The sequence below is a fragment of the Pinus tabuliformis genome, chromosome 1_1 (assembly GCF_031772625.1).
Source record: "Pinus tabuliformis cultivar Carrire ecotype Pingquan chromosome 1_1, CPIR1, whole genome shotgun sequence".
In the NCBI taxonomy this organism is placed as follows: Eukaryota; Viridiplantae; Streptophyta; class Pinopsida; order Pinales; family Pinaceae; genus Pinus; species Pinus tabuliformis.
The window spans coordinates 533,100,579-533,128,035 of NC_142297.1; the positions used below are offsets into that span (position 1 = coordinate 533,100,579).

The following is a 27,457-nucleotide window of genomic DNA, read 5'->3' on the forward strand; positions in this document are numbered from 1 at the left end:
TGTTCTGCTGAGGAGTGTAGGGTGTAGTTAACTGGCGTTTGATGCCATGAATATCACAGAAGTTGGAAAAAGCTGAGGAACAAAATTCCCCCCTGTTGTCGGTCCTAAGAGTCATGATGTTACAGCTAGACTCTTTTTCAACTAAGGTTTTAAACTTCTGAAAGATACTAAGTGCATCAGATTTATATTTTAGAAAATACACCCACATCTTTCTACTAAGATCATCTACAATATGTAAAAAATATTTGCAAGCAGTGATAGAAGATGTATTCATAGGACCAAAAATATCAGCATGAAGTAACTGGAGTACCTTAGATGCGCGCCAAGATTCTCCATCTTTGAATGAAGACCGATATTGCTTTCCAGCTTGACAGGCGCCGCATACGCCCAACTGCTGAGTCTGAATATCAGGTAATCCTGACACAAGTCCCTCCCGAGAGAGCTGAGAGAGATACTGCATATTTAGATGCCCATATCGCTGATGCCATAGAGTGCTGATGGGAGAGACACGCGCTGCTAGAGCCACTTCTGGAGAGTCACCGGTGTCAAGTAGCCTGTATAGACCATGATCCTCTAGGCCAACAACAACTGTAAGATTAGTCTCCCTATCAATAATGGAGCACTTGTGCGCACTGAACACTACATCAAGCTGAGGAGAATTCCTCATAATCTGGCTGACAGACAGCAGATTAATTTCCATACCAGGAACGTAGTATACATTCAGAAAGATGAGTGTGCGCCCACCAGACTGGATTTGAACTGTACCTTTGCCAACTACTGTGTACTTTTCACCTCCGCCAAATACCACGAAATCACTGAAAAGTGAGAAGTCAATAAACCAGTCACGCCTGTGGGAAAAATGGCGTGATGCACCAGAGTCAATGTACCAGGCAGAAGAAGGAACATGATCTGAAGACCTTTTAGCCATAAAGGCGTAAAAGGCAGAATCTGTCTGCTCGGAATGTTCTGCAACATTTGCTGTCTGATGGAGCCCTCCCTGTTTCTTCTGTTCAGAAGCAATCCTCTGTCGACAATCTTTCTTCATGTGGCCGAACTTGTGACAGTAATTACACTGCACATTTTTCTTCCTAGTAGGATCAAAAGGCTGAGAAGAACCTTTTTGCTGAAAGGACTGAGAGGACTGATATTTGGCAGCAAAAGCATTTTCTGAGGAGGCTGATGCTGCACCACTACCAAATTGTTGTTTCCAACGATCCTGCTGCATGAGTTTGGTGCATAACTCTGGAAACTTCAGATCAACATTAGTGGCGGTAATGTTGAGTGTTTCTATGAAGTGCTCATAAGATTTTGGTAGACTTTTCAGAGTGATGACTACCATATCTTCTTCCTCCATGGTGCGGCCAATGGCTTCGAGCTGGTCTCGAATGTCTTTAATCTTGTTGAGATGTTCCTGTAAAGACATATGTTCGTCCATCATGATGGAGAACAACTGATTTTTGAGAAAGAAAGCTCTGCTCTTGTCAGATGTCTCGTGCAGTTCTTTCAACTGTTGCCAGATCTCGGCAGCTGTCTTGCCAGAAGGAATCTGCGGTAACTGATCATCAGCCACAGAGAGCTTGAGAAGCATAACAGCCTCTCGATTTCGATCATCAAACTTATCTTGATCGGTACCAGCTGTACCGGGACGAAGCTCTTTGCCCAAAACGAGCTGATCAAGACGCCTGTATTCAAAAATGGTCAACATTCTTTGTTTCCAGATGTTATAATTGCTGCCATTAAAGCGTTGATTTCCTTCTAACATCAGATTGGTGAGCGAGGCCATTTGTACGTTTCCCAAAGACAATAAAGAAGTCTGGCACAAATTTCAATGTAGATGCCCGCTGATCCTGGTGCAATAAAATAAACAAAACAGAATTTGTTCTGCGAAGCAGGTTCAAGAAAATATATATAGCGCTTACCCGGCAAAAGTCTCCACAGAGATAATTTATTTGAGAAAAAATGAGCGCTATATTTTGGAACAGCAAAAATTTCTGTGTGACTAACTTTCCAGTTAAGTCGAAACTCCAACGTCAGCAGATAACTTAATCCACTCAGTCAAGAAACAGCAAAATGATCAATACGTGGACAGAGATTGACCAATACGTGGACAGAGGTGTGAACCCACGTCTTTGTTAGAGCAATCGAATGCTGAACCCACGTGAGCCGCCGTTTTGAAATTTCACACACAGCAAATATGCGAGGTCGAATCTGATAATGGCGTGACCGTCTTAGCGGAAGAACAAACAACACGCATACACGTTCTCGAACAGGGCCACGCTGCACACTTTGATTTCGTGTCAACGGATGCTGCGGGAAAAAATGACAGAGATATGCCGTCCGTCAAGAATGACTGAAAATTGAACAGAGCCGACTGCGACGATCCAAACAGAAATTCCGAAGATGAGATCAAGAAAAAATATGAACAAATAATCCTCTGCGTTCTATACCCATATACGATTGCACAAATTATAACTGGCTGGCTTCACAGATTGAAAGGAAAAAAGGGTATGCCGTTCGTCCAAGGGTGATAGCGCTGTTCGCTTTGCTGTTGACCACGAGATTTAACAGAGCCCCAACTGTGTCACACGCAGTTCACACGTAGTTCCACACACAGTTCCACGAAGAGGTTAAGCCCTGATGCGGGCACGTAAATTTGTGGATACGACAACAGCTGGGATCCGCTCCGCTCCAAAGACGCTAGAATATCAAATGAAGCTTGGTGAATGCACGTAGCAAGAAGTCCTGTAAAAAAAATTTGACCGCACACACTGAATCGCTTAATGTAAACACGATCAATCGATTGCAGGCACCAGCTTCCACGGAATGACCACTCACGTTAAAAAATGCTCCACTGAATTAGCAATTTCGAAATGAGACACTGAATTTTTTCATAAATTGAAAAAATTATTTCGAAAAAAAATTCCCTAGCTCTGATACCATAAAACAGTGCGAAACACGCATATAGATTTCAATGAATGAATTAATGATGAGCAAGCTGAAGATCAATAATAATACAGAGATATTTACAGTAATAGAAACATCAAGTTTCTATTTAGACAATGGAAACAATCAGTTTCATCTAAGAAACTGCTAAAAGAATAAAAAATAGCAACAGCTAAAAGAATGAGCATTAAATACTAAATAGGATTATTCTAATAACCTTTTCAAATTCAACTATAGTTTTTCTTGATTCTTTCCAAAATGGAAGACAAACGAGGGTCTGCAGATTAGAGTTGAATAGCATATGCTAAATAATTAGGCCAGAGTCTCCTAACACAGTGAGATTTTGGATTTGAGAACTCTTGGCCAGAGTGAGTCCTTGCAAGAGAGCATAGGCTTCAGCTCTGTTGTTTGACATGATGCCAAAGTTAATTGGCTATTGAAATATTATTGTCAGAAGTCAGAAGATGGACAAGAGGGTGCCTCATGCATTCATTGTTATGGGCTTTGACATCGTTGTTTGGTGGGACAAACGCAGCCAGGCTTGGCAAGTTTTTGATGAGAGTTGTCCTCATAGAAGGGCTCCTCTGTCTGAAGGAAGGATAGTTGAAGACGGGGATTGTTATCATGGCTGGTGCTTTGTCCCCAAGGGAGACTGCACATACATTTCACAAGCGCCATCTGACGGACCTCCGGTATTGTACTCATTGCTTAGATTCCACTATAAAGTTGATACATTCCTCTCCTTGCATTGAACAATTTAGAATTGAGAAAATTGCTTATACTGTGAACATGGTTTTCAATGTGCCAATTGTTGTGGTTTGTAGAAAATGACCTAATAGTCAATTAAGACTAAATATAAATTATCCTGTCTCTGATCTATATGTGAATTTGCAAATTCCTGTTTAGCAAGTGTTGATGAATAATGAAATATTACTGATAGTGATACCAGAGATCCTTATCGATGTAGCAGAAGAACATACATATAGAATGAGACAGACGAGAAGCTAAGATTTTCTTGCCCATTAGCCTCTAAGAAGGCCAATACAAACCACAAATCAGTGATCCACGCAAGGGGACTTGAATTTTCCATGTTTGTGGGGTATTTTTGTTATGATGAATCCCTTATTTCTGGGATAATTTGTATGTGAGATAAAGATTTCCGCGATTCCCTTGTTTGTTGGATATTCCCCTGTGGGATATTTGTGGGCATGGGTCCTAAACCACAAGAATAACACCTTAAAATATCCCATATATAACAAAGTATTACTTTCAGTATTTTCATGTAAGATTACATAGTCAGTCCTTCAGTATTCTCATGTAAGATTACATAGTCAATCCATCACCATGCTGCATCCATCACCATGCTGCATTCAAGCTATTAGATAACTAAGCCCTTCAAGTTTGTCGGACATTTAAGAATTTTGTAGGATGCCATCATGAGGAATTGGCTTATTTGGAGAAGGTGCTATCATTCAGTTACATGATTGCCTTGGTTGGAGGTGACTCATTTCTCCTTTCTGATGGATTCTTCCTATGTTTCCTCTATTGGTTCTCTTTTCTTGGTTACAATCTTTTGGTTGATGGTTCAGCATGCTAGTGGGTGGTTAATGATGGCTCTTAGTACTTCATATGACTTATATTAGCATCATGGTATTACTCCTTACACATATATATGACGGTTCTGCCACCTCAAGGGGTTGGATGATGATGTTGTGGGATGTTATGGCTCTTATTGATGGATATGTTCATCATGATGGTATGGCATGTTTTCAGTGGTGGAGTCTTGGAGCAAGTTTAGAGTCTAGACTATGGACTAGCAATTTGTATTGGAGCCATTGGATGAATGAATAAAGTGCCTTGCAGATGGGGATATCTTCTAAATTTAAAGTTGTCTCGTGTCCCTGGAATTGTCTTGGAATATGTTTGTGGAGCATTGAATTGGGAAACATCACTCCTTGTTCTTTTGTGTTTATCATTGGGATGTTATCTATGGATGCGAATTTCTTTATGTTTTAGTTGGATGCACATAAATCTCATTCATGGTATTCACAATCTTCATAAATGTTGGAGTTCGTCTACTCTTGGGATCTCTTTGGTTAAATTTTTGCAATTTGGGACAGCAAGGATGGGTCTCTTGTAGCTTGCATGTTTTATTCTCACTTGCCCTCCTTTTCTGATCAGGGTAGCCTTCCATGAGCCTTATTTGACTCCTTATGGTCAATATAGTTTCTAGGCATTAGTTTTTCTTTTCACCACCTTTTAAATTTCAAAATCCAACTTTTATTTATGCTTCGGAAATTTGAAAATTATGCATAGAATATTATTTTTCAGAATTTGCATCTATAGCTTGACTTAAAATTCTACAATACAAATCTGCAACATAAAACTTTGAATATTTCCTGGAACAGATTTGTACCAAGTTCCTAACCCTCTACTTTTTTTCATACTCATTTAGATTTAGTAAGTGTTAATTTTAGGTATGTTCTATGCTAGAGCAATTTATTTCAATTTTCACAGTTAGCTCAATATAAATTGCAGAAGACAAGCCAAGACAAGAGGACACAAGATGTGGCGCTAGCCAAGGACAAACCCCAATGTAGGGAAACCCTTGATCAATTCTTCTTATATGTTCTTCAATAGTTCAGCAGAGAGAGAGAGAGATAGTACGTTTACAATAGAAGTCAACACTTTGACTTATTTAGATAAGAGCATAGATTATCTCTAAGAAGATGATACATGAGATTAGTTGAAGACATGTTGCTTCAACTAATTCTCTAAGGTGACTCCTTCACCTATTGTTGTGCTGCATTTCGTCATCATGTTGCACCTCACCGCACTGCACTATACCGCACCCATAATCACTATGCTGCATTTCATCATGCTTCATTAATCATGACTGTACCCATCACTGTATTGCGTTATGTGCCATTGTTGCACCATGTTGCCATCTTGACCTATGTGTTGGCTGCACCTTGCTTGCTTGTTGTCCTTAGCATGCTTGTTGCATGCTAGTTGTCCCTTGCATGCTAGCTGTAGCATTGCATGCTTGGTGTATTTGCTGCTAAGTACTGTACAATTGTCCCAATGTTAGTTAGTTGTCCCTTGCATGCTGCTCTCCTTCGGAGACAGATGCTTCGACTATTCCGGCAGTTCTGGCAGTGCTAGATGTTCCTAGCAGTTTCAACTGTTCCCGACAGTTCCGACAGTTCCCGACAGTTTCGACAGTTCCGACTTTTCTGGCTTTTTCGGCTTTTGCGGTAGTTCCGACTTTTGCGGCAGTTCCGACTTTTTCGGCAGGTCCAACTTTTCCGGCAGTTCTGGTTTTTCCAGCGGTTCCGGCTTTTCCGGATTTTCCGGCAATTCTGGCTTTTATGGCAGTTCCAGGCTCCAGCTTTCTGCCCTCTGGATCAGGGCAGTATTATCCCTTAGGATCTCTCCTCCTACTAAAACCCAAAGACAAGTAGAGAGAGGAAGAGATCCCAAGTGTGTGTTGAAATGACTTGAAGGCCACCTCTATTTATTCTAAAACGTTGAACACATGTGGGGTTTATTTGGTTGCTGGCCGACCTTGACAAATTGTCTTATAACACAAATAAATTCATAACTCCATGAATACTTATCGGAATCGGATGATCTTTAGATCAATCCTACACCTCTCGATGAAAGGGATCCAAGAAAAATATCCGCTGCCATAAATAAGATGACCCACATGGAGTTTGGCCCTAGTTGTCAATTTTAACACTCCCTCTCAATTAGGGAGAACTCCATCCGCTGATCCATATGTCCGACTGTACTATCTCTGCGATCAGTGCCCTGCACTGCTTTGATCCGCTGAGCTCTGCTTTGCTGAACCATGAAGAAGAAGAATTGATCGAGAATGTCTCATACCATTCTCTACAGACCTGAAGTCAGTTTCATTTGAAGAGAGTGTGTCACATCACTTTTATTGACCCAAAGTCAATTTTATTGATCCCAGATCAATATCACAAGAGAGTGTCTCAAACCACTCATACTGATCCCAGATCAATATCACATGAGAGTGTTTCAAACCACTCATACTGAACCCAGATCAATGTCACAAGAGAGTGTCTCAAACCACTCATACTAATCCCAGATCAGTTTCATTGATCCCAGATCAATGGAGGTCATCCTAACATAGGGAGTACGGTAGATACAACGATGCGTCCATTGATAGAACTACTATGGTCCCTATCCTCATTTCCCTGCTCATTGATTAGATGAGAGGTACTTCCCATGAGTCCCAGACTGCATGGGTAGGATGCCTCGACAGGAGAACTAATCATCCTGTCCACCGGAGAACGAATTGTCCTGTCCAGTGGATGCCACGGAGAACTAATCATCTTGGCCTACAAGAGAACTAATCATCCTGTTCCACAGTTGCCACGGGAGAACTAATCATCCTGGTCCACAGGAGAACTAATCATTCTGTTCCACAGTTGCCACAGGAGAACTAATCATCCCGGCCCACAGGAGAACTAATCATCCTGTTCCATAGTTGCCACGGGAGAACTAATCATCCCGGCCCACAGGAGAACTAATCATCCTGTTCCACAATTGCCACGGGAGAACTAATCATCCCGACCCATAGGAGAACTAATCATCTTGTTCCACAGTTGCCACGGGAGAACTAATCATCTCGGCCCACAGGAGAACTAATCATCCTGTTCATAGCGCACCACCAGGGGAGGGTGAGTCGCCCTGTGGTTGTATGTTGCTCCAGTAAGTACCCCAAGCCCCCCAGAGCTCCCAGAGCTCAATGCATGCAACATGCAGGACCCTTATAAGAAGGTCTCTCAATGACTCCAAGTCGTTCAGGAAAGTCACAAATTTGACCTTTCCTTAGGGCTTTGACAAAATGTCTGCGACCTGTACATCAGTCTTAATGCGATGGAGCTTCCTCGCTCATCGACTTACCATATCCCAAATAAGGCAGTATCTGATGTCTATCTGCTGGAGCAATCATCGAATACGGGATTCCTCAATAATTGAATCCCACCTTTGGTTGTCACAGAGAATCACAGTGGTATTCATCATGTGTACAAACAGCTCACTTAAGAGCTTTTGCAACCATGCAGCTTCACACGAGATCACACTCGTAGCTATGTATTCGGTCTCGGCGGTGCTTATAGCAACTGACTTCTGCTTCTTGCTCATCCATGATATCGAAGCAGAATCCAAAGAGAACCAACACTGAGAAGTGCTCTAGTGATCCTCCACACTGCTTGCCCACTCAGCATTCAAATAATAATGCAGTTTCATATTTCCGACAATGTATCTCAATCCATGAGAGATTGTGCCCTGAAGATATCTCAGAAGATTCTTGGCACCAATCCAATGAGGCTCAACCAAATATGAGCTCACCATGCTAACTACAAAACATATGTCCGGACGGAAGTTCACCAAGAACATCAACGCGAATGAGTTTATGAAACTCAGAGGCATTTCCCAAATCTGGTCCGACATCACTACCATATAACTTTTGAAAGTTAAGATCCTCGAGGTAGTCACAGGCTTGCAGTTTATCATTCCACATTCGGAATCCAACTCCCTCTTACTTCTGCAAATGAGAGGGTCTGCACTTGTCAGAAATAGGTCGTCCTCATAAGGTGCCGGTATGAGAGGTCTATCATCCACAACCTTCGGGTAATGGTTTGGATCGGTTTCACTCCTAGTGAATCTCAGCTTCATCTGACAGCTATCAATCCTCTCATACTACGCCCGGGGAGTTTTGCTTCAAGCCATAGAGGGCTTTCTTCCACCTGCATACATGAGATTCCTGATCATCAATCTCAAACCCCTCAGGTTGTTCCAAACCTGTGGACCTGCTACATGAGGGGAATGGTCCCCTTGTAAGATTTTCCTTCGGTACATCTTAGACATGTACTTTCATGCTCTTTTTGAATTCAGGCATCCCTGTCACCATCTGACTCACAGACCTTCGGTGCTATGTGTTAATGGACATGGTCCCCAGTGGACTTCCTGCAACTTGATACAACCCTGAACTCAAAAACATCTTTGAAAATTCTATTTTCAAACACGTACCTTTCTGTTGATGAGTGCCACCCTGAAACCTTTGACTTCCATTGCTGAAATGGACACTAGGTTCTTCTTGCGATCAAGTACATAAAAGAGATTCTGTAAATGAATTGAGTTACCCTCGTTCAATTGAGGGATAACATTCCCTACACCCTTTCCGAGATAGGTGGCATCGGCTCCAAGTATAATCCCACAATTGTTTCCATCTCTACCAAATTAGAGAGTGCACCCATCTATCCGATGAAGTGCCTTGAAGCACTACAATCAATAAGCCAGATTTCCAAAGAATTTGAAGGAGAGGGCCAATACAAGATAACGCTTCTTTATCTTATCAGAAACAACATTTGATTTTTCATACCTGGGGTTCCTTGCTTTCTTTGAAGAGTCGACCATTTCCTTGATGACCTGCATTACCTGTCATTCCTTTGATCATTGAATATGTCCCTGGAATGATTGTTATCTTCATCAAGAGATGTGTCTCTGCCATTCGGACACTCCTTTGCATAATGGCCGAACTTATTGCAACCAAGGCATCCGCCTTTCCTTCTACCCTTAGATCCGAACTTCCCAATGAAGTGATCTTTAGGTAGGCCATCAGAAACTTCCGCTGCGCCATTCTGATAATATTCTCTGCTTCGACTTCACCCTCAGTGAATTTGAAGAGGGATGAGGAATCCATTGATCCTTTTGTCCTTTCCCAACTATCTTCAGTGATTGCTCTTTCACTCTTGCTTGGGCATTGTCTTCACCTCAGCTCTGATACCATGTTAATTTTAGGTATGTTCTATGCTAGAGCAATTTATTTCAATTTTCACAGTTAGCTCAATATCTTTTCCAGATTAGCAATCACATCAGCATTAAAGTAAACTGCAAATAGAACATAAATATAAATCACAGAAGACAAGCCAAAACAAGAGGACACAAGATGTGGCGCTAGCCAGGGACAAACCCCAATGTGGGGAAACCCTTGATCAATTCTTCTTATATGTTCTTTAATAGTTCAGCAGAGAGAGAGAGAGAGAGATAGTATGTTTACATCAGAAGTCAACACTTTGACTTATCTAGATAAGAGCATAGATCATCTCTAAGAAGATGATACATGAGATCAGTTGAAGACATGCTGCTTCAACTGACTCTCCAAGGTGACTCCTTCACCTATCGTTGTGCTGCATTTCTTCATCATGCTGCACCTCATTGCGCTGCACTATGCTGCACCCATCATCACTATGCTGCGTCTCGTCATGCTTCATTAATCATTACTGTACCCATCACTACACTGCATTATGTGCCATTGCTGCACCATGTTGCCATCCTGACCTATGTGTTGGTTGCACCTTGCTTGCTTGTTGTCCCTTGCTTGCTTGTTGTCCCTAGCATGCTTGTTGTCCTTAGCATGTTTGTTGTTGCATGCTAGTTGTCCCTTGCATGCTAGCTGTAACATTGCATGCTTGGTGTATTTGCTGCTAAGTACCATACAACTGTCCCAATGTTAGTTAGTTGTCCCTTGCATGCTGCTCTCCTTCGGAGACAGATGTTTCGGCTGTTTCGGTAGTTCCCGGCAGTTCTGGCAGTTCCGGCTGTTCTAGCAGTTCCAACTGTTTGCGGCAGTTCCGACAGTTTCGGCTGTTCTTGGCAGTTCTGGCTTTTCCGGCTTTTGCAACAGTTCTGTCTTCTAGCTTTTCCAACAGTTCCAGCTTTTCTGACAGTTTTGACTTTTCCGGCAGTTTCGACAGTTCCGGCTTTTCCGACAGTTCCGGCTTTTCCGGCAGTTCCAGCTTTTTCGACAGTGCCGACTTTTTTGGTAGTTCCGATAGTTCCGTCAGTTTCGGCATTCTGTCCTCTGGATCAGGGCAGCGTTATCCCTTAGGATCTCTCCTCCTACTAAAACCCAAAGACAAGTAGAGAGAGGAAGAGATCCCAAGTATGTATTGAAATGACTTGAAGGCCACCTCTATTTATACTAAAACGTTAAGCACATGTGGGGTTTATTTGGTTGCTGGCTGACCTTGACGAATTGTCTTATAACACAAATAAATTCATAACTCCATGAATATTTGTCGGAATCGGATGATCTTTAGATCAATCCCATGCCTCTCGATGAGAGGGATCCAAGAAAAATATCAACTGCCATAAATAAGATGATCCACATGGAGTTTGGCCCTAGTTGCCAATTTTAACAGTAAGCTGAGGGAATCCCCCCTTCTGTTGGTTACAAACCAACCTTAGGTAAGAATCAACCTTAAGTGAGGGAAAGTGTTGCTAAGGTGATAGTGGCAACCTTTTTATGTTTCGTTTCACTTGGTGGAGACTTTACGTCACAGGTGACATTTCGAGTGGTAACATTTTGGCATCTATTTGGGGGTTGTTAACACTTGGATGGCTTTATTATGACATCCAAAGGAGAAAAGGCACCATCATTAAGGAGAAAGTCCATTTCCTGGATTGAGTAGATTTGCTGCATTGATGTTATGAATACTTGCGTTGAAGATCTCTTGCTCATATGATGACTTTGTTGAAGGAACAAAGACCTTCTTCCTTGAAGAGCTTTCAAGACGTTGTGTGTTGAGGTGAGCACACTCAACAATCTTGAAAGCACTCGAAGGGTTACCTTTGTGATTCTACTTCTTGGTATGTGGTATGATCAAGTGTGTTTCAGATTTGAAGTAAAAATGGCGTGGTCCAATCTTGTAAGGAGTTGGAAGCCAAATTGCTTGGTTCTTTAGATTTCTTATGCATTCATGGATATCCACATGAGCTCCCTTATGAATTACAAAAGAATCATGCTCCAAGATGTTAAATTGGCAACTAGGGCCAAACTCCATGTGGGTTAGCTTATTTCTGGCAGCTGATATTTTTATTGGATCCCTCTCGTCGAGAGGTGTAGGATTGATCCAAAGATCATCCGATTCCGATAAGTATTTATGGAGATATGAATTTATTTTGTTTATGTAATTATTATCAAGCCGACCAGCACTTATGTAGGCTCTAGAAGCCCAATAGACGTGTCTATTCATCATCTTTGTTTTTAGTATAAATAGGTGAGGACTTGAAGTCATTTGGGGAGATATTCTTGAAGTGATCTCCTCCTCTCCACGTCTTGGGTTTTTGGAGAAGGAGAGACACCAAAAAGAATACGTTGGTCTAGCTGCAGATGTTGCCCTAATCTTATCCGCTGTAAATGAAGACACACAGGTCATGAAGGTCCCTACACGCAGTAAATGGAACAGCCCTGAACACCGTCAAGTGATGCCCTAATACGTTGACCTGTAGCCTTATACGCAGGCCCTAATACACCTAAACGCAGGTACTAATATGCTGTCCAAACAGCTCTAAATGCAGCCGTAGTAATATGAAGGATAGCTGCAGTAATATGAAGGTCAAGCCGCAGTCATAATAATCTGGCCGCAGTCAAAAAGAGACCTGTAGCTGCCAAAGTGTGAAGGTTTACGCAGCCCTAAACTACAGCCACGTGAAGCCCTAAATGCTCTAGAGGAGAAGACTTTATACGCTGTTTCCAGCAGCCCTAAACGCAGTAAAAGGGAGGCCCTAATACGCTGTTTCCAGCAGCCCTAAACGCAGTCAAATGGAGGCCATAATATGCTGTTCCCAGCAGCCCTAAACACAGTCAATGGAGGCCTTAATACGCTGTACCAATAGCCCTAGGAGATGATCTTAACACAGTCATTAAAAAGGTTCTAACTCAGTCATGAAAGAGGACAACCCTAATGCACATATACTCTGTCTATGAATGCTCCAAAAGGACGCAGTCCTAATGTGAAGATATGCTGCAATCAAGGATGAATATAGCCTTCAGTCAAAGCACAGGAATCCTAGCAGCAACGATATTAAAGACTGCTGTTCCCAAGCATGGGTTATGTATGATAGCAGTTGTCTCTATATTAGAGGACTGAGGGAGAAGCTGTTTAGTAGGAGGGTGCAACTATAGCCTAGCTGCTTTGCTAGGCTGCAAGCCATAGCAAGCAGCTAAGGCTGATATGCATATGGCAGTGTAATAGTGTTACAGCATGATAGGCATGGGCAGCATGATGAGTAATGATGTAAAGGGCAGCATGATCAGCAAGACTACAAGATAATGTAGATCATGGGCAGCATGATCAGTGAAGTATGGTGCAGTATGAGTGGTACAGCAAGAGAACCAGATGCAGCATGATGATAGGTGAAGGAGTCACCTTAGAGAATCAGTTGAAGCAGAATGTCTTCAACTGATCTCATTGTTATAGAAGATGATCTATGCTTAGATCTAGACAAGTCAAAGTGTTGACTTCTGTTGTAATTGTACTCTCTCTCTCTCTCTTTCTGCTGAACTTTGAAGATAAAAGAAGATTTGATCAAAGGGTTTCCCCACACATTGTGGGGTTTGTCCCTGGCTCGCGCCACATCTTGTGTCCTCTTGTCTTGGCTTGTCTTCTGCGTTTTATATTTATGTTCTATCTGCAGTTTATCGTAATGCTGATGTGATTGCTAACTGTGAAAATTTAAATAAATTGCTCTAGCATAGAACATACCAAAATTTAACACAAGATTATATTGAAATTGTAATGATTCCATCTTTGGTTGCATCTTTCATGGTTTTTATTGAAAATTTTAATTTTGTCCATGAATACGTGATTATGAAAATGTTTGCACTTTCCATGAAAAGGGGCACAAGAGAATTCCATGATTAATTTTCAGCCATGTTTTCCTATGGATAATTCAAAAAACTTTTAGATTAGAGAGCATGTTGTTGATGATAAAATTTCAGAAGTTTCTCTGGATAGTTTACAGTCATGTTTGGTGAAGGATGATGCTGGTTTTATATCAGCCTATGGGGCATGTGTGTGACAAACAAATTGAACAATTTTCACAACCACATGGTCTCATAAATGGGGAAGATTTTTTGAAGCATAAAGAGTATGATTTTATTGGTGAAAATGAAGAAATTTTTTAGCCATCTTTTTTTTTCTCGGATTTTGACACAAATACGTGTATAAAATCAACATTAAAATTTTTTTTTGTGGCTGGAAGTTGCATAAGGTATGAAGGTATTATATAATCACTTCTTTTTTCATTTTTATTTTCCTCAATTTGTGTGAATATCCAGTTGGGAAATGTGTTTTGAAGGCTGAATTTGTATGGGAAAAAAATGTTTTTAGTTTATGGTTTGTTATCTACAATAAATGACAGCTGATAACAATAGCTAACTTTATTTGATCACAGAAACATGACCCACACAACTTGACCTGGACATGTCACTGTATAGGAAGTTGTACACTCTTGGACGGCTTCACAAAAACACGATGAACACTAGGCAATTTAAATTCAAGTTCTGACCTGCTTATGTGGATGAGATAGAGTGACTGATTTCGTTTGAATTCTGTGAAGTTGTATGTAGAAGCCTATACTTATGGGACATAAATATTGAGTTGTGTTGTAGACTTAATTAATACGAGTCCATCAAGGATGGAAGGAGCTTTACTGTAAATTGACAGAAGAATACAAGTGTAACAGATATTATCAATTTAACACAAGCCAAGAGAGTTTATTCCTTGTGGGAAGGAAGTTTGATAAGACATGCATGGACTTTTAGTACCATCGTTGTCATGTGAATGTTTCATTGTTGTAAAAGACAAATTTATTCCATGGCATACAGCTTTAATACGTTATCTTATGTATACCAATAGATTGTTCTTTACTGTCAATTCAAATATCAAGTCTTACAACCTGTAGAATAGGTAGATTATTTAGTGTTGTAGATGGATCAAGATGTTCTATTGTTAAATTTGGACAACTAGGTCCAAACTCCATGTTCTGATGCTCAGATTAAGAGGCTAATATTTTTGTTGGATTCCTCTTTCTGAGAGGTGTAAAATCCATATAAAAATAGTCTTAATCCGATGAGCAGAACTTATATTTTGAATTTATTATTCTTAATAAATTATATGTGCAAAGGTCAGCCAGTTTTGTAATGTAGGCTCACATGCCCAACAGATGTGTCACACACCCTCATTGATGGATATATATATACAGGAAAAGTTGGAGAGAATTTGATCACAACACAACTCACATCTTCCTCTCTCATCCTAAAAAGTACGAGCTACCTGGAGGACGAATTTCAGCCACACGTGGGAAGGACGAAGAGGATTTTTCTGCTGCTAGGGTTTCGCAGAAGTTTGACCAGCGTTGACTTTGGTCAACGCTTGGTCCAAACAAGCTGAAAACTTGTGGGAGGTTCGATTTTTGAAGGCCATACTACCTAGCACAAAAATCGAGGTCAAAGGGTTGACCGTTTTGCTGCTGCGTTGACTTTTAGCTTGCTGCCCCTGCGTTGACTTTTCAGGACAGCGTTGACTTTTGTAGAACTGACTTGGGTTGACTCATCTACTGGTTGGAGGGTTGTTGTGACACATGCTGGGCTGGCTGACCAAAGGAGACTTTGCTGGTTGAAGCATCCTGTTGACCGCCGAAACAAACACATACATTTTTCTTGTTTCTGATTTGTCTTCTGTAAGATCTGCTTATATGTTCTATCTGCATTTTGCTTATCTACTTGTATGATTGCTGTGAGAAAAGTGAAATTGCTCTTAGCATAGAACATCTACAAAACTTTACATGGTATCAGAGCTGAGGTGAAGACAAACTCTATCTATAGCAATCATCATCGAAGGAAATGGATTCCTCTAAGCTTGAATTCAGGGAGAATGACAAGCTGACTGGAAGTGATGACTTCCATGCCTGGAAGATGTTATTAGATCTCAAATTAGAAGATCATGATCTCCTAGATCATGTGACAGGGAAGATTCAAGAACCTCCATGAAATGCCTCTGCTGCTGTTAAACACAAGTATAAGAAGGGAGAAATCAGAGCAAAACTGCTGATCAGGGAATCCATAAATAAGAGTCTGGTTGCCTACATATCTGAACTAGGCACATCCAAGGAGATGTATGACAAACTGATACTTATGTTCCGAGTAAACAATGTGAACCAAGTGCTATTCCTCAAGAACAAGTTGAAGAATATGAAGAAGGGCCGAGACGAGTCTATTCAAACTTTCTTTATGAAGTTGACCGAAACCAGGAACAATCTGCTAGCTATTGGGGAGACAATAGCTGATCGTGAGATGGTTCTCACCGCACTTGGAGGACTTCCATATGAATGGCAAGTATTCACAACTACCATTCTCAACAATAATGTCATCCCTAACTTTGATGAGCTTCTGTCTAGATGTATGCAAGAAGAAACAAGGATGAAGGAATTTGATAATGAAAGAAATGCTGCCTATGTTGCTCATTCCCGAAAGAAGAACTCTGGTGGTTCCAAGGACAAAGGAAGGACTAAGACTCAAAAGAAGAAGGGTAAATGTTTCACCTGCCATAGGACTGGACACTATGCTAGAGAATGCCCCTTCCAGAAGAATTCTCCCGATAGTGACGACAACAACAACAACCGAAGGAATGGGAATCAAAGAAATGACAAATCCAAAGGAAAGAGGAAGGCTCACTTTGAAGGAAACCATCCACCTTCTAAAAGGACCAGAAATACCAGGTATGAGGAGTCTAATGTTGTTGATAAAAGAAATGAGTATATTCTAATATCTGCTCTCTCAGCTGCATCTCCGCCCAACACTATGGATGTCTGGCTAATCGATAGTGGTGCCTCAAGACACATCACCGGATTCAAGGAAGCACTTTCTGACATGGTTGAAAGGGATACTAATCTAGAAATTATCCTTGGGGATAATGCCACTTATCCTGTGAAAGGGACCGGGACTGTGACCCTCCACTTGTCTCAAGGACAAGTCCTCCATCTACAAGATGTACTCTATGTACCCAAATTGAAGAAGAACCTTGTGTCTGTATCTGCCATGGAAGACAAAGGATTCAATGTAACTTTCTCTGATGGAAAGGTACTCATGTGGAAGAAGAGCTTCAAGGAAGCTATCTCAATTGGTTTTAGAGTTGGTACACTCTACCAGGTTGGAGGGAGTCCGTTGGGAGCTATGACTTGTGATACTATCCGTCAAACCGAACTATGGCACCGAAGATTTGGACACCTTCATTACAAGGCTCTTCCCGAAGCAAGGAAGGTGGTGACAGGGATGCCTGATTTTGGAAATAATCATAAAGGTGTATGTAAGGGCTGTGCTGAAGGAAAACATACAAGGGGACCTTTCCCCTCAAGTGTCACAAAGACATCTGAGATATTGCAACTGGTCCATTCTGATCTTTCCGGTATGTTGCCTGTAACATCCCTGGGGGGATGTTCTTACCATATGACATTTACTGATGACTTCTCTCGCAAAACCTGGATATACTTCTTGAAGAAGAAGGATGAGGCTTTCATGTGGTTCCGTACCTTCAAAGCCTTGGTGGAAAATATGACCGGAAAGAAGATCAAGATTTTGAGGACTGACAATGGCACTGAATATGAGTCAAATGAGTTCAAAGACTTTTGCAGAGAAGCTGCCATTAAGAGGGAGACTACCACTGCATATACTCCTGAGCAGAATGGTGTTGCTGAACGCAAGAATATGACTATTGTGGAAGCTGCCCGTGCCATGCTATGTGACCAGGGTCTTCCAAAGTTTTTGTGGGGAGAAGCTGCAAATACTACTGTGTACATTCAAAACCGATGCCCTCATTCCGCTTTGGACTCCAAAACTCCCGAAGAGGTTTTCTCTGGTAAGAAACCTGATGTCTCACATTTTAGAATTTTTGGATGTCCTGTCTATTTTCATGTGCCGAAAGAAAAGAGAAGTAAGCTGGATGCTACTGGGAAGAAAGGAATGTTTGTGGGCTACAGTGAGACTTCTAAGGCATATAGAGTCTATGTACCTGGTCAAAGGGAAGTAGAGATAAGCCATGATGTCACTTTTGACGAAGATGCTTCCCTGAAGAAAGTAGTAGATCTTCCTAGATCTGAAGAAAACCATGAAGAAAGACCTGGAAATCTGGAAGAACCCCAGGATGAGACTATGCCTGATGTTGAAGGGCCAATGGACCCTATTGATCCTTCCCCTTCTCTAGGAAAGAGGCCATCATGGCTCAGGGACACCCTCGAAGATGCTGAGGGTCATGCTGCCCCAAGGGGAACATTCCGAGAAAGCAAGAAGCCGTGTAGATACCAAGGGTATCTAGCTGCCATGAGTACTATTATACAATCTGAACCTGGATTTTTTGAAGAAGCCATCAAGCATCAAGTCTGGAAGGATGCTATGCATGAAGAATATGAGGCTATTATGAAGAATGATGTCTGGGATGTGGTCCCGAGACCGAAGGACAAATCTGTTGTCACCGCTAAATGGCTCTACAAGATTAAACATGGATCTGATGGGAGTGCTGAAAAGTTTAAGGCAAGATTTGTTGCCCGTGGCTTCTCTCAAAAGGAAGGAATTGACTATGACGATATATTTGCACCTGTGGCTCGATATACCACCATCCGATCCATCATAGCCCTTGCTGCTACGCAAGGATGGAGTCTTCATCAGATGGATGTCAAGACCGCTTTTCTGCATGGTGCAATAAAGGAAGAGGTGTATGTAGAACAACCTCTGGGATTTGAAGTTCAAGATCGAGACACTTATGTCTGCAGGTTGAAGAAAGCCCTCTATGGGTTAAAGCAAGCACCCAGAGCTTGGTATGAGAGGATGGATAGTTACTTGATGAAGCTGGGCTTCACTCGAAGCAATGCTGATCCAAACCTTTACTTTAAGGTTGAGGAAGGAAAGCCTCTCATTCTAGTGCTGTATGTGGACGACCTCTTCCTGACAGGTGATGACCCTCTCATTCATCAATGTAAGAGGGAGCTTGCTGCTGAGTTCGAGATGAAAGACCTAGGACTGATGCACTATTTCCTAGGCCTGGAGGTCTGGCAGAGACCTGGAGAGATTTTCCTTTCTCAAGGAAACTATATTGTGATTTTTCTGGAAAGATTTGGGATGGTGGACTGTAAGTCCGTGTCGACACCAATGGAACTCAACTTTAAGAAGTTGAGTGGCAGCGCTGCAGGGCCTATCTTGGCCAATCCTACTGAGTATCGTCAACTCATAGGAGCTTTGATGTTCTTAGTGAACACCTGTCCGGACATATGTTTTGCAGTGAATACTTTGAGTCAACAGATGGTTGAGCCTCATCATTTTCACTGGGTTGGTGCCAAGAATCTTTTGAGATATCTTCGGGGCACGATAAACCATGGGTTGAGATACACTGCCGGGAGTGTGATACTCCGGGGATATACTGATGCCGATTGGGCTAGCAGTGTGGTGGATCGTAAGAGCACATCTGGATGCTGTTTCAATCTTGGTTCTGCTTCGATCTCATGGATGAGCAGGAAGCAGAAGTCGGTGGCTTTGAGCACCGCGGAGGCCGAATACATTGCTGCTAGTATGGCCTGTTGTGAAGCAGTTTGGTTGAGGAAGCTCTTTAGTGAGCTGTTCCAACATGTGCTAGATACCACTGTAATACTCTGTGATAATCAGAGTGGGATTCGTATGACTGAGAATCCTGTGTTCCACGACCGATCCAAGCATATTGATATCAGGTACCACTTTATCCGGGATATGGTACAGCGAGGCGCCGTAAGGCTCGATCATATAGGAACTGATGAGCAGGTCGCAGATATTCTCACTAAGCCCCTGGGGAAGGTCAAGTTCCTAACCTTCCGTGAGAGTCTTGGTGTCGTGGAAAGACCCTATGATGTGGGTCCTGTTGGACGATGAGCTCTGGGAGCTCTGGGGGGCTTTGGGGATAGCTTCTCGGAGCTATAAGCACTCATAATGCTTCTGCCCCACCCTTGTGATTATTGAGCTGGTTCGCCACTCATTTAATCTGTGCCCCGTATGCATCGTACCCATTGAGTTCAGGGCTCATGGGAAGTACCTCTCATTTGGCCAATGAGGTGTGGAAAAGCTAGAGACTATTAGCAAAGACTGATGGACGCATCAGAGATTGCCGTACTCTCTATCTAGGATGGCATGGTCCAACCACTTGATCTGGGATCAAGATTTGTGAGGTCTGGGACCTCTGGACTGATTATGTCAGTCGGGGAATGATGTCTTTGTGACTGACCCACTTCTGTTCTGAAATAAAGAAGCCAGCAAAGCAAGTTTCGGCGGGATGACTCACGATGTTAATTGCACTAATAGATGGAGTTCTCCCTAGTTGAGAGGGAGTGTTAAATTTGGACAACTAGGTCCAAACTCCATGTTCTGATGCTCAGATTAAGAGGCTAATATTTTTGTTGGATTCCTCTTTCTGAGAGGTGTAAAATCCATATAAAAATAGTCTTAATCCGATGAGCAGAACTTATATTTTGAATTTATTATTCTTAATAAATTATATGTGCAAAGGTCAGCCAGTTTTGTAATGTAGGCTCACATGCCCAACAGATGTGTCACACACCCTCATTGATGGATATATATATTTTGATGGATATATATATACAGGAAAAGTTGGAGAGAATTTGATCACAACACAACTCACATCTTCCTCTCTCATCCTAAAAAGTACGAGCTACCTGGAGGACGAATTTCAGCCACACGTGGGAAGGACGAAGAGGATTTTTCTGCTGCTAGGGTTTCTGCTGCTAGGGTTTCGCAGAAGTTTGACCAGCGTTGACTTTGGTCAACGCTTGGTCCAAACAAGCTGAAAACTTGTGGGAGGTTCGATTTTTGAAGGCCATACTACCTAGCACAAAAATCGAGGTCAAAGGGTTGACCGTTTTGCTGCTGCGTTGACTTTTAGCTTGCTGCCCCTGCGTTGACTTTTCAGGACAGCGTTGACTTTTGTAGAACTGACTTGGGTTGACTCATCTACTGGTTGGAGGGTTGTTGTGACACATGCTGGGCTGGCTGACCAAAGGAGACTTTGCTGGTTGAAGCATCCTGTTGACCGCCGAAACAAACACATACATTTTTCTTGTTTCTGATTTGTCTTCTGTAAGATCTGCTTATATGTTCTATCTGCATTTTGCTTATCTACTTGTATGATTGCTGTGAGAAAAGTGAAATTGCTCTTAGCATAGAACATCTACAAAACTTTACATCTATCCAGGAATATTCGACATAGAATATATTTTACCATGTATAAGACCTAAGAAGAGACAGTATTGTAAATGAGCGTAGCTGGACTCATGATTTGGGTCATAAGATCTAATAAAAAGTCTGGAAGCAAGTAAATTTATTAATGTCCAACGGATATCCACAAAAATAGGTCAATGGGACTGAAGAAGAATACAGTCAGTATGAGTGCAAGCACATCTCCTAAAAAAACACTAAAAATAACATATAGAGAGAAAGAGACCAGTGGCAGTGCTGCTGCGACAAGTATATAAGAGACACTGGTATAATACAAAATACTCAATACTCTGCACCTGCAGCATGATGCAAAATAATAATGGCATGCTAAAAATAAATGAGTGAGAGAGATGGTAAGGCCTGTCAATGGAGCTAGAGATGTCAGGGACTCCTGAGTCTAATGACCGATGGCGAGGGAGGCGAACTGGGTACATGTTCGTTGTTGGAAGTCCCTGGGGCCAGTGGTGGATTTGGCTGTATTATCCTGGGGGGATTTATGAGTGAGGATACTCTTAGCATCCAAGGTCAAATGGAAGAAATTCTGAATAGGTTTCTGGCCACTCCTATGGGACTGGGAGGTAGTCGGATGGAATATTTTCGATAAGAATGTCATAGAGAGACAATCAACAATGGATAATAACAGATAGATTCAAAGAGGCGAAGAAATGTAGTGAAGGATAAGGAAAGTGGCTTCAGATATATGATGATGGATCATGGAGATCATCATTCCCAAAGAGGAGGGGAGGTCCGATCCATATTTCAATTTAATGATTAATTGTAAAGGATAAATTCTTTTGTCTGTGGCACTTTGGATTCTGTATGTCATGAAACATTCCAATATCTCTCTTTTTAATATATATACTGCAACCTCATGTGAAAGATAGAGTGGCAGGGGGAAGCGTATGAAAAACTAGGGGTGGTGCTAGCAAGTTTTCCTCCAATATCTCTGTCACTACCTTTAATTCTTCTATTGATCTTTGGCTTTTGCTCGACTGAGTTTCACGTGTCTCTATGCCAAATTGCAAGTGTTTCAGTCTAAGAATTGCATCCTGATTCCTCTCGTCAGGTTCTTGATCAAGCCAATCAAAGCTGAATCTAAAGAAGCAAAGAAAAGTTTCCAATAATGCCACCCTTGTGGCCTTGGATTGGCAATGCAACAAGATTTCCTAAAATTGTGTCCAGCTTTAGGAAAAATATCAGTCATTTCTTAGATTTATTAGAAGCAAATTAATATGTAGTATGCTAGGAACTGTCCTAGTAAATCAATGCGCATATAGTTTGTGCTAGATTCTGGAACCTCCATGGTTTGATGACAGGATTCTTAGATTCTGGAACCCCCATGGTTTGATGACAGGATTCTTCGGAGGTACGGTGAATGTTTTGACCTGAAGTGGGAGGGAAATTGGTACAGGAGGCAGTGATAGGATTCTTGCTTAGACGGTAAAGTGAGACTGTGTTGGTAGAAGCACCATTATGTTAATTTATGTTGAATGCCTATTATATTCTGGGCCTGGGAAAATTCAAGTGTAGATGCTACATGGGATTGTTGCTCCCTCTCACCGTTAACTTGTATATGTATTTTGCATTTATAGTCCTTATTTTTATAACATCTTCATTCTTATAATTTATTAATTCCCTAGCTTAGACAGTGTAGAGTTTCGTCTTTATTTTGGTAGATATGCCTTCTAGTTCAATTTAAATTGCTGTTTATACATGTTTTTTATGAATGGTGATGATTTTTTTTCCTTGCTAGTTTGTCCATGACCTGTGGGACTGGTCTGTGGCTAAGAAGCTGCAACCCAGGGGCATCTAAGTTGTCAAAATCACCCGGGGATCACACCCTGCCTGGGCCACACCAACCCTTAACATTGTTGGATTTGTGCCCATGGGGTTTTGAACCTGGGACCTTAACACATGGAGTGCCTTAACAGTGTACCCTGTCACCATTTTTTCTATGCTCCATCGGGGTTGAACGGTGATTGTTGTCCACTGTAGTTGTATTTAAATTTGCAGGCACCAGTCTGGTTTATTTTATTTTGGTGATTGGTATGTTTCTTCCTTCTTTTACATGGAGAGTGAAATATCTGGCATGACATTTAAATTCCTTGTAGCAGACACACCTGCCAATTGATGATTTGGGTGTTCATCATTTTGGGGTTCTGTGGCTCTTATGTTTCCATTACAATTTTCGTTGTAAAATTTTTATTATGTATAAATCTGGCTGGAGCCATAGACTGCTCATCTTTAGTTTGACTTTGTTTGTTTGTTGCGATCCCCAAGGACAGTTAATCATTTTGCAGTCGACAAAATGGGAATTTATTAAGCAGCTGTAAACTATATGTTGTTGCTATTTGTTTTTTTAACTCTTTGCCATTTGTTTATGGATAGACTCGTCTATAAAATGATTGAATTTTGAAATGTTAACAAAACAGGCATGAAGATTATGGACCATTTTTGCAAAGACACGATGTACTAATTGTATCATTAGTCTGTTGCCATCTTTAGAGGACCTTGTCTTTTGCTGGTGCAGATGTATGTGAAAATTTAGAAGCATCTGTCAGTATTCATAAGTATAATCAGATAATATTTCTCTGATATTCCAGCATCACTTTGCAGGCTTAATGTATATGTAGAACGGTTCAAATTGGCTTTAGACTGCTTCTTTGCTGTTTGGTTTGTTGTTGGGAACGTGTGGATATTTGGTGGTCACTCATCCTCAAGTGATGCTCCAAATCTTTACAGGTTAGTATAGAATCTAGATTTCCTATTGGGTCTCTGTGCTTGTTGGGCACGCTACCTGCATTTGTTTCTTCCTTACTATAACCAAGTATATGATCATATGTTTTAATTAGTATACAATATCTAAACGCTGCTTGCAATCATCTTACAGTTTGGTCTCTGCCTTGTTTGCAGGTTGTGTATTGTGTTTCTCACATTTAGTTGTATAGGTTATGCCATGCCATTCATTTTGTGTGCGACAGTATGTTGCTGCCTACACTGTATAATACATATTCTTGGGTTTCGAGAGGACCAGAGTCAGACAAGAGGAGCTTCACCTGAAGTGATTAATACTTTGCCAACTTACAAGTTCAAAGCAAAAAGAACAACCGAAAGTAATGGAAATAAAGACGACAGTGAAGTTGACCCAGAAAGCTCAGGTGAGGGTGGCTTTATAGTAGCTGGAACTGATAAAGAAAGACTTATTTCAGGCGAAGATGCGGTATGTGCTATTTCATGTGTTGTATGAGATCTAAATAGACGTTAATTAATACTGGAGAAAAGTTGGCAACCAAGTAACGAAATCTATATTTGTATTATGTCTGATGCAGATTTGTTCCATTGGCTTGGGCAAATACCAGGACAATGATGAGCTAAGGGAGTTATCATGCACACACTTCTTTCATGTAGAATGTGTTGATAAATGGTTGAAAATAAATGCCTATCAGATCTAATTCTGACAAATCAGATCAATGGTTTCAAATGTTAGAATGCCTATCAAGCAAGATGCTCCTCATCAGTTGAAAGAGCTGGGACTAGACAAGATTCAAGCTTGGGGGATAAACACATTCCTCACCTTTCAAGTTTTCTCACAAGTCAGATCTAATTCTGACAAATCAGATCAATGGTTTCAAATGTTAGAAGCAAGATGCTCCTCATCAGTTGAAAGAGCTGGGACTAGACAAAATTCAAGCTTGGGGTCTTTTTGACGGAGCTAGGCAGGGTCCACCAGAGTTTAGCAATGCTGAAGGAGTTCTGTTTGTATCTGATTCTCATCATGTCACATTTAAAGCAGGCCTTGAGGAAGGATCCAATAACTATGCAGAGCTTATGACTTTGAGGTTATTGCTTTAGTGTGCACTATAAAGGAGAGTTAAACATATTCAGAATGTTGACTATGCCTCCTTTGTCATAAAATGGATGAAGAGAAGTGCTGAATTACATATTATCCTGCTCAGATAACAGCCACTTTCGACAGAATTTGCTTTACTCATATGTTCAGGGAAATAAATGAGGAAGTGGACACATATCGAAAGAGGGTTAACCGTTAGCAGTGGGGTCCATGGCTGTGGAGAAAATAAGAGTGGAGTCTTTGTTGCTGCCCTGATATCTGAACTGTTTATAATGCTTATGTTTCATTTATTTTTTTGAAGATGAAGGGTTTTGTAAGTCTTGCATCTGATGTTTAGCTGGAACGAGTCTTTGAACTAGTCTCTGAAGGCAGTGTCGGAATGGATATATTTCGTTATTTTATGATTGTTTATGATGTAAAAGCCTGAAACTGTAAAATGACCGTTGACAGATATGTTTGATGGTATATAACAGCTTTATGCTGGGAAGCAAATTTTGGGTTGAAGGGACCTAGTTTTTACTAGGCACCGTTCTTATTTTCACAGGCACCTTGACAACGAGGATGGAAATGTACTGCTTAGAAATATTCCAGATAATGACAAAGCTAAAGAGTTTAGTGATGTCAGCGATGAAGATGGACATGCAATTACATAAATATATTGAGACCATGAGCCTATACTTTTAATTTATGATTTCAAATGTCTCTAATTGATATCATGTTGCTTTATTTGTTCTTTCATGTTAAAAACTTGCGTGTTGAATTTTTTTTTTTTTTACACTAAGAATTCCCCCAAGATTAGCGAGGGAATCAAGATGATGAGATCATATATGTCACATTGGTATGTGGTATGTTATATTTCAACTTGCTTTTCAATGAAGAAAGACCGTTAGTTTAAACTTTTAGATGGTTTATGTATATTTTTTAATTTTCTAAAAATTTGGGGAATGCATGTTTTCGTATCTATAAAGATGCCTAACATTTTAACCACCTTGGATTTTTTTGTTGTTGCATATTATCTCCAATGTTCCACGGGGACATGCCCCCCATGTATCTCATGTTATGTGTGGGACCAAGGGAAACATTTCCCAATGTGGGGGACACATTTTCCCAAAAGGGGTGTATCTAGGCACCCCCTGCCCATCTCCCCACCAACTCTAGGGGGTGATCCCTGCCAGCCTGGGTTCCATGACCCCCAATGTTTTTGTTCAACAACCCTTTAAGACAAAACAAAAGTATGGGATATAAATTTGAGTTTGTGACCTTGGAAATTAAGGGCAATATCAAATTCTTAAAATAAAAGTGACATTCTCCAAACAGTCATAAATGAGACATTCTCATTTATTTCTACTTTTTCTATCCAAACAGTCTCATTTATGATTGTTTGGAGAATGTCCAAAGAATGTCACTTTTTTAACATTACCATTAATTGTTTCTGGGTGTTTGAGAGTGTTTCCAACCTCATTGGACTTATATGGAGAAAGTGGAATTTCATATCCCATCCAGGATAATTGATTATGAGATTGACTAGGTATCAAGGCTTTCGGAAGAACACCAACAATAATTCCTTGTCAGATTTGCATAACAATGGGCACCAGAATTTCAAATTTTTATGTCCATGGCAGACATAATGATCAGGATTGACAGAGATGGAAGCTTTCTCGAGTTCAAATATTATATATTGATAGTTTAAAAAATGCATCAATGATTGTTGCAAGAAAGGACATTAATGAAAGGTCAGTTTAAATTTTCATAAAGTTTCAAGAAAAATTCTGAAATGGACATTAGAGCCATGAGCTTGGAGAACCTCAAAGAGAGCCTATTCCAGAGATAAGTATGTGGAAAGAAATGATTGAGCTCATGTAATAGCGAAAGTTTGAAAGGAATCTCCAGTAGTGTAGGCTAGCATGAAGAAACCTGTCCAGCAGGCTTTGATCTTTCGAGTGACAGAAAGATAGAGGAAAAATAGGGTGCCAACAAGAGGCATGAATTTTCCTAAGAGAAGGCATTTAAATTCCACCAGAAGGGAAAACTTCTATCCAAAGTCAAAGAATAACCCATTCTGCCTAGCAAAATGTCATTAAGATTGTACAAAGTCTTACAAAATCACAAGTATTAGTGATAGAAGTAAGATTTTGCTGACCTTTTTGTTTCACACTAATGGAGCTTTCAAACTTTCCAACAACTTTTGCATTTAACTGGCTATTGAAATATTATTGTCAGAAGTCAGAAGAAGTATATGGAAAAACTAGGAAGGATTGATGATCACTATGCCATCTGCAGTGGATGACCTCATACCGAGTGCCTCAAGTGTAGGACATGGAATATGCATGGTGAAGAAAAAAGTTCACGACTTTTATATGAAGATGCAAATAAAACAAGAATACTCATCTTTATAATCAAGCTATATGTGTAACAAATACAAAATAGCAAATCAATGGTGGCCACCTAAAAGGTGTTAAGTATGCTAATGATTAATTGTCTGCAATCAATGAAACAATACAAGAAAAAACAATTACACATCAACTGACTTTAACAAT

General features: G+C 40.9%; 1 protein-coding gene across 2 annotated transcripts in view; it reads left to right on the plus strand.

Annotated features, from left to right (window-relative positions):
• Positions 1-25,539, plus strand: part of LOC149214140 (E3 ubiquitin-protein ligase At4g11680-like) — a 31,820-nt gene extending 6,281 nt beyond the window's left edge. Inside the window, exons 2-4 of one of the 2 annotated variants that reach the window (XM_089392203.1) lie at positions 23,687-23,812; positions 23,984-24,228; positions 24,400-25,539. In XM_089392203.1, coding sequence (XP_089248329.1) covers positions 23,687-23,812; positions 23,984-24,228; positions 24,400-24,437 — 409 coding nt within the window. In that variant the 3' untranslated portion in view covers positions 24,438-25,539. Of the gene's footprint in view, positions 1-23,686; positions 23,813-23,983; positions 24,291-24,399 lie in introns of both variants that reach the window. The other variant, XM_089392202.1, reaches the window with a different exon arrangement.
• The last annotated feature ends 1,918 nt before the right edge of the window (positions 25,540-27,457 follow it).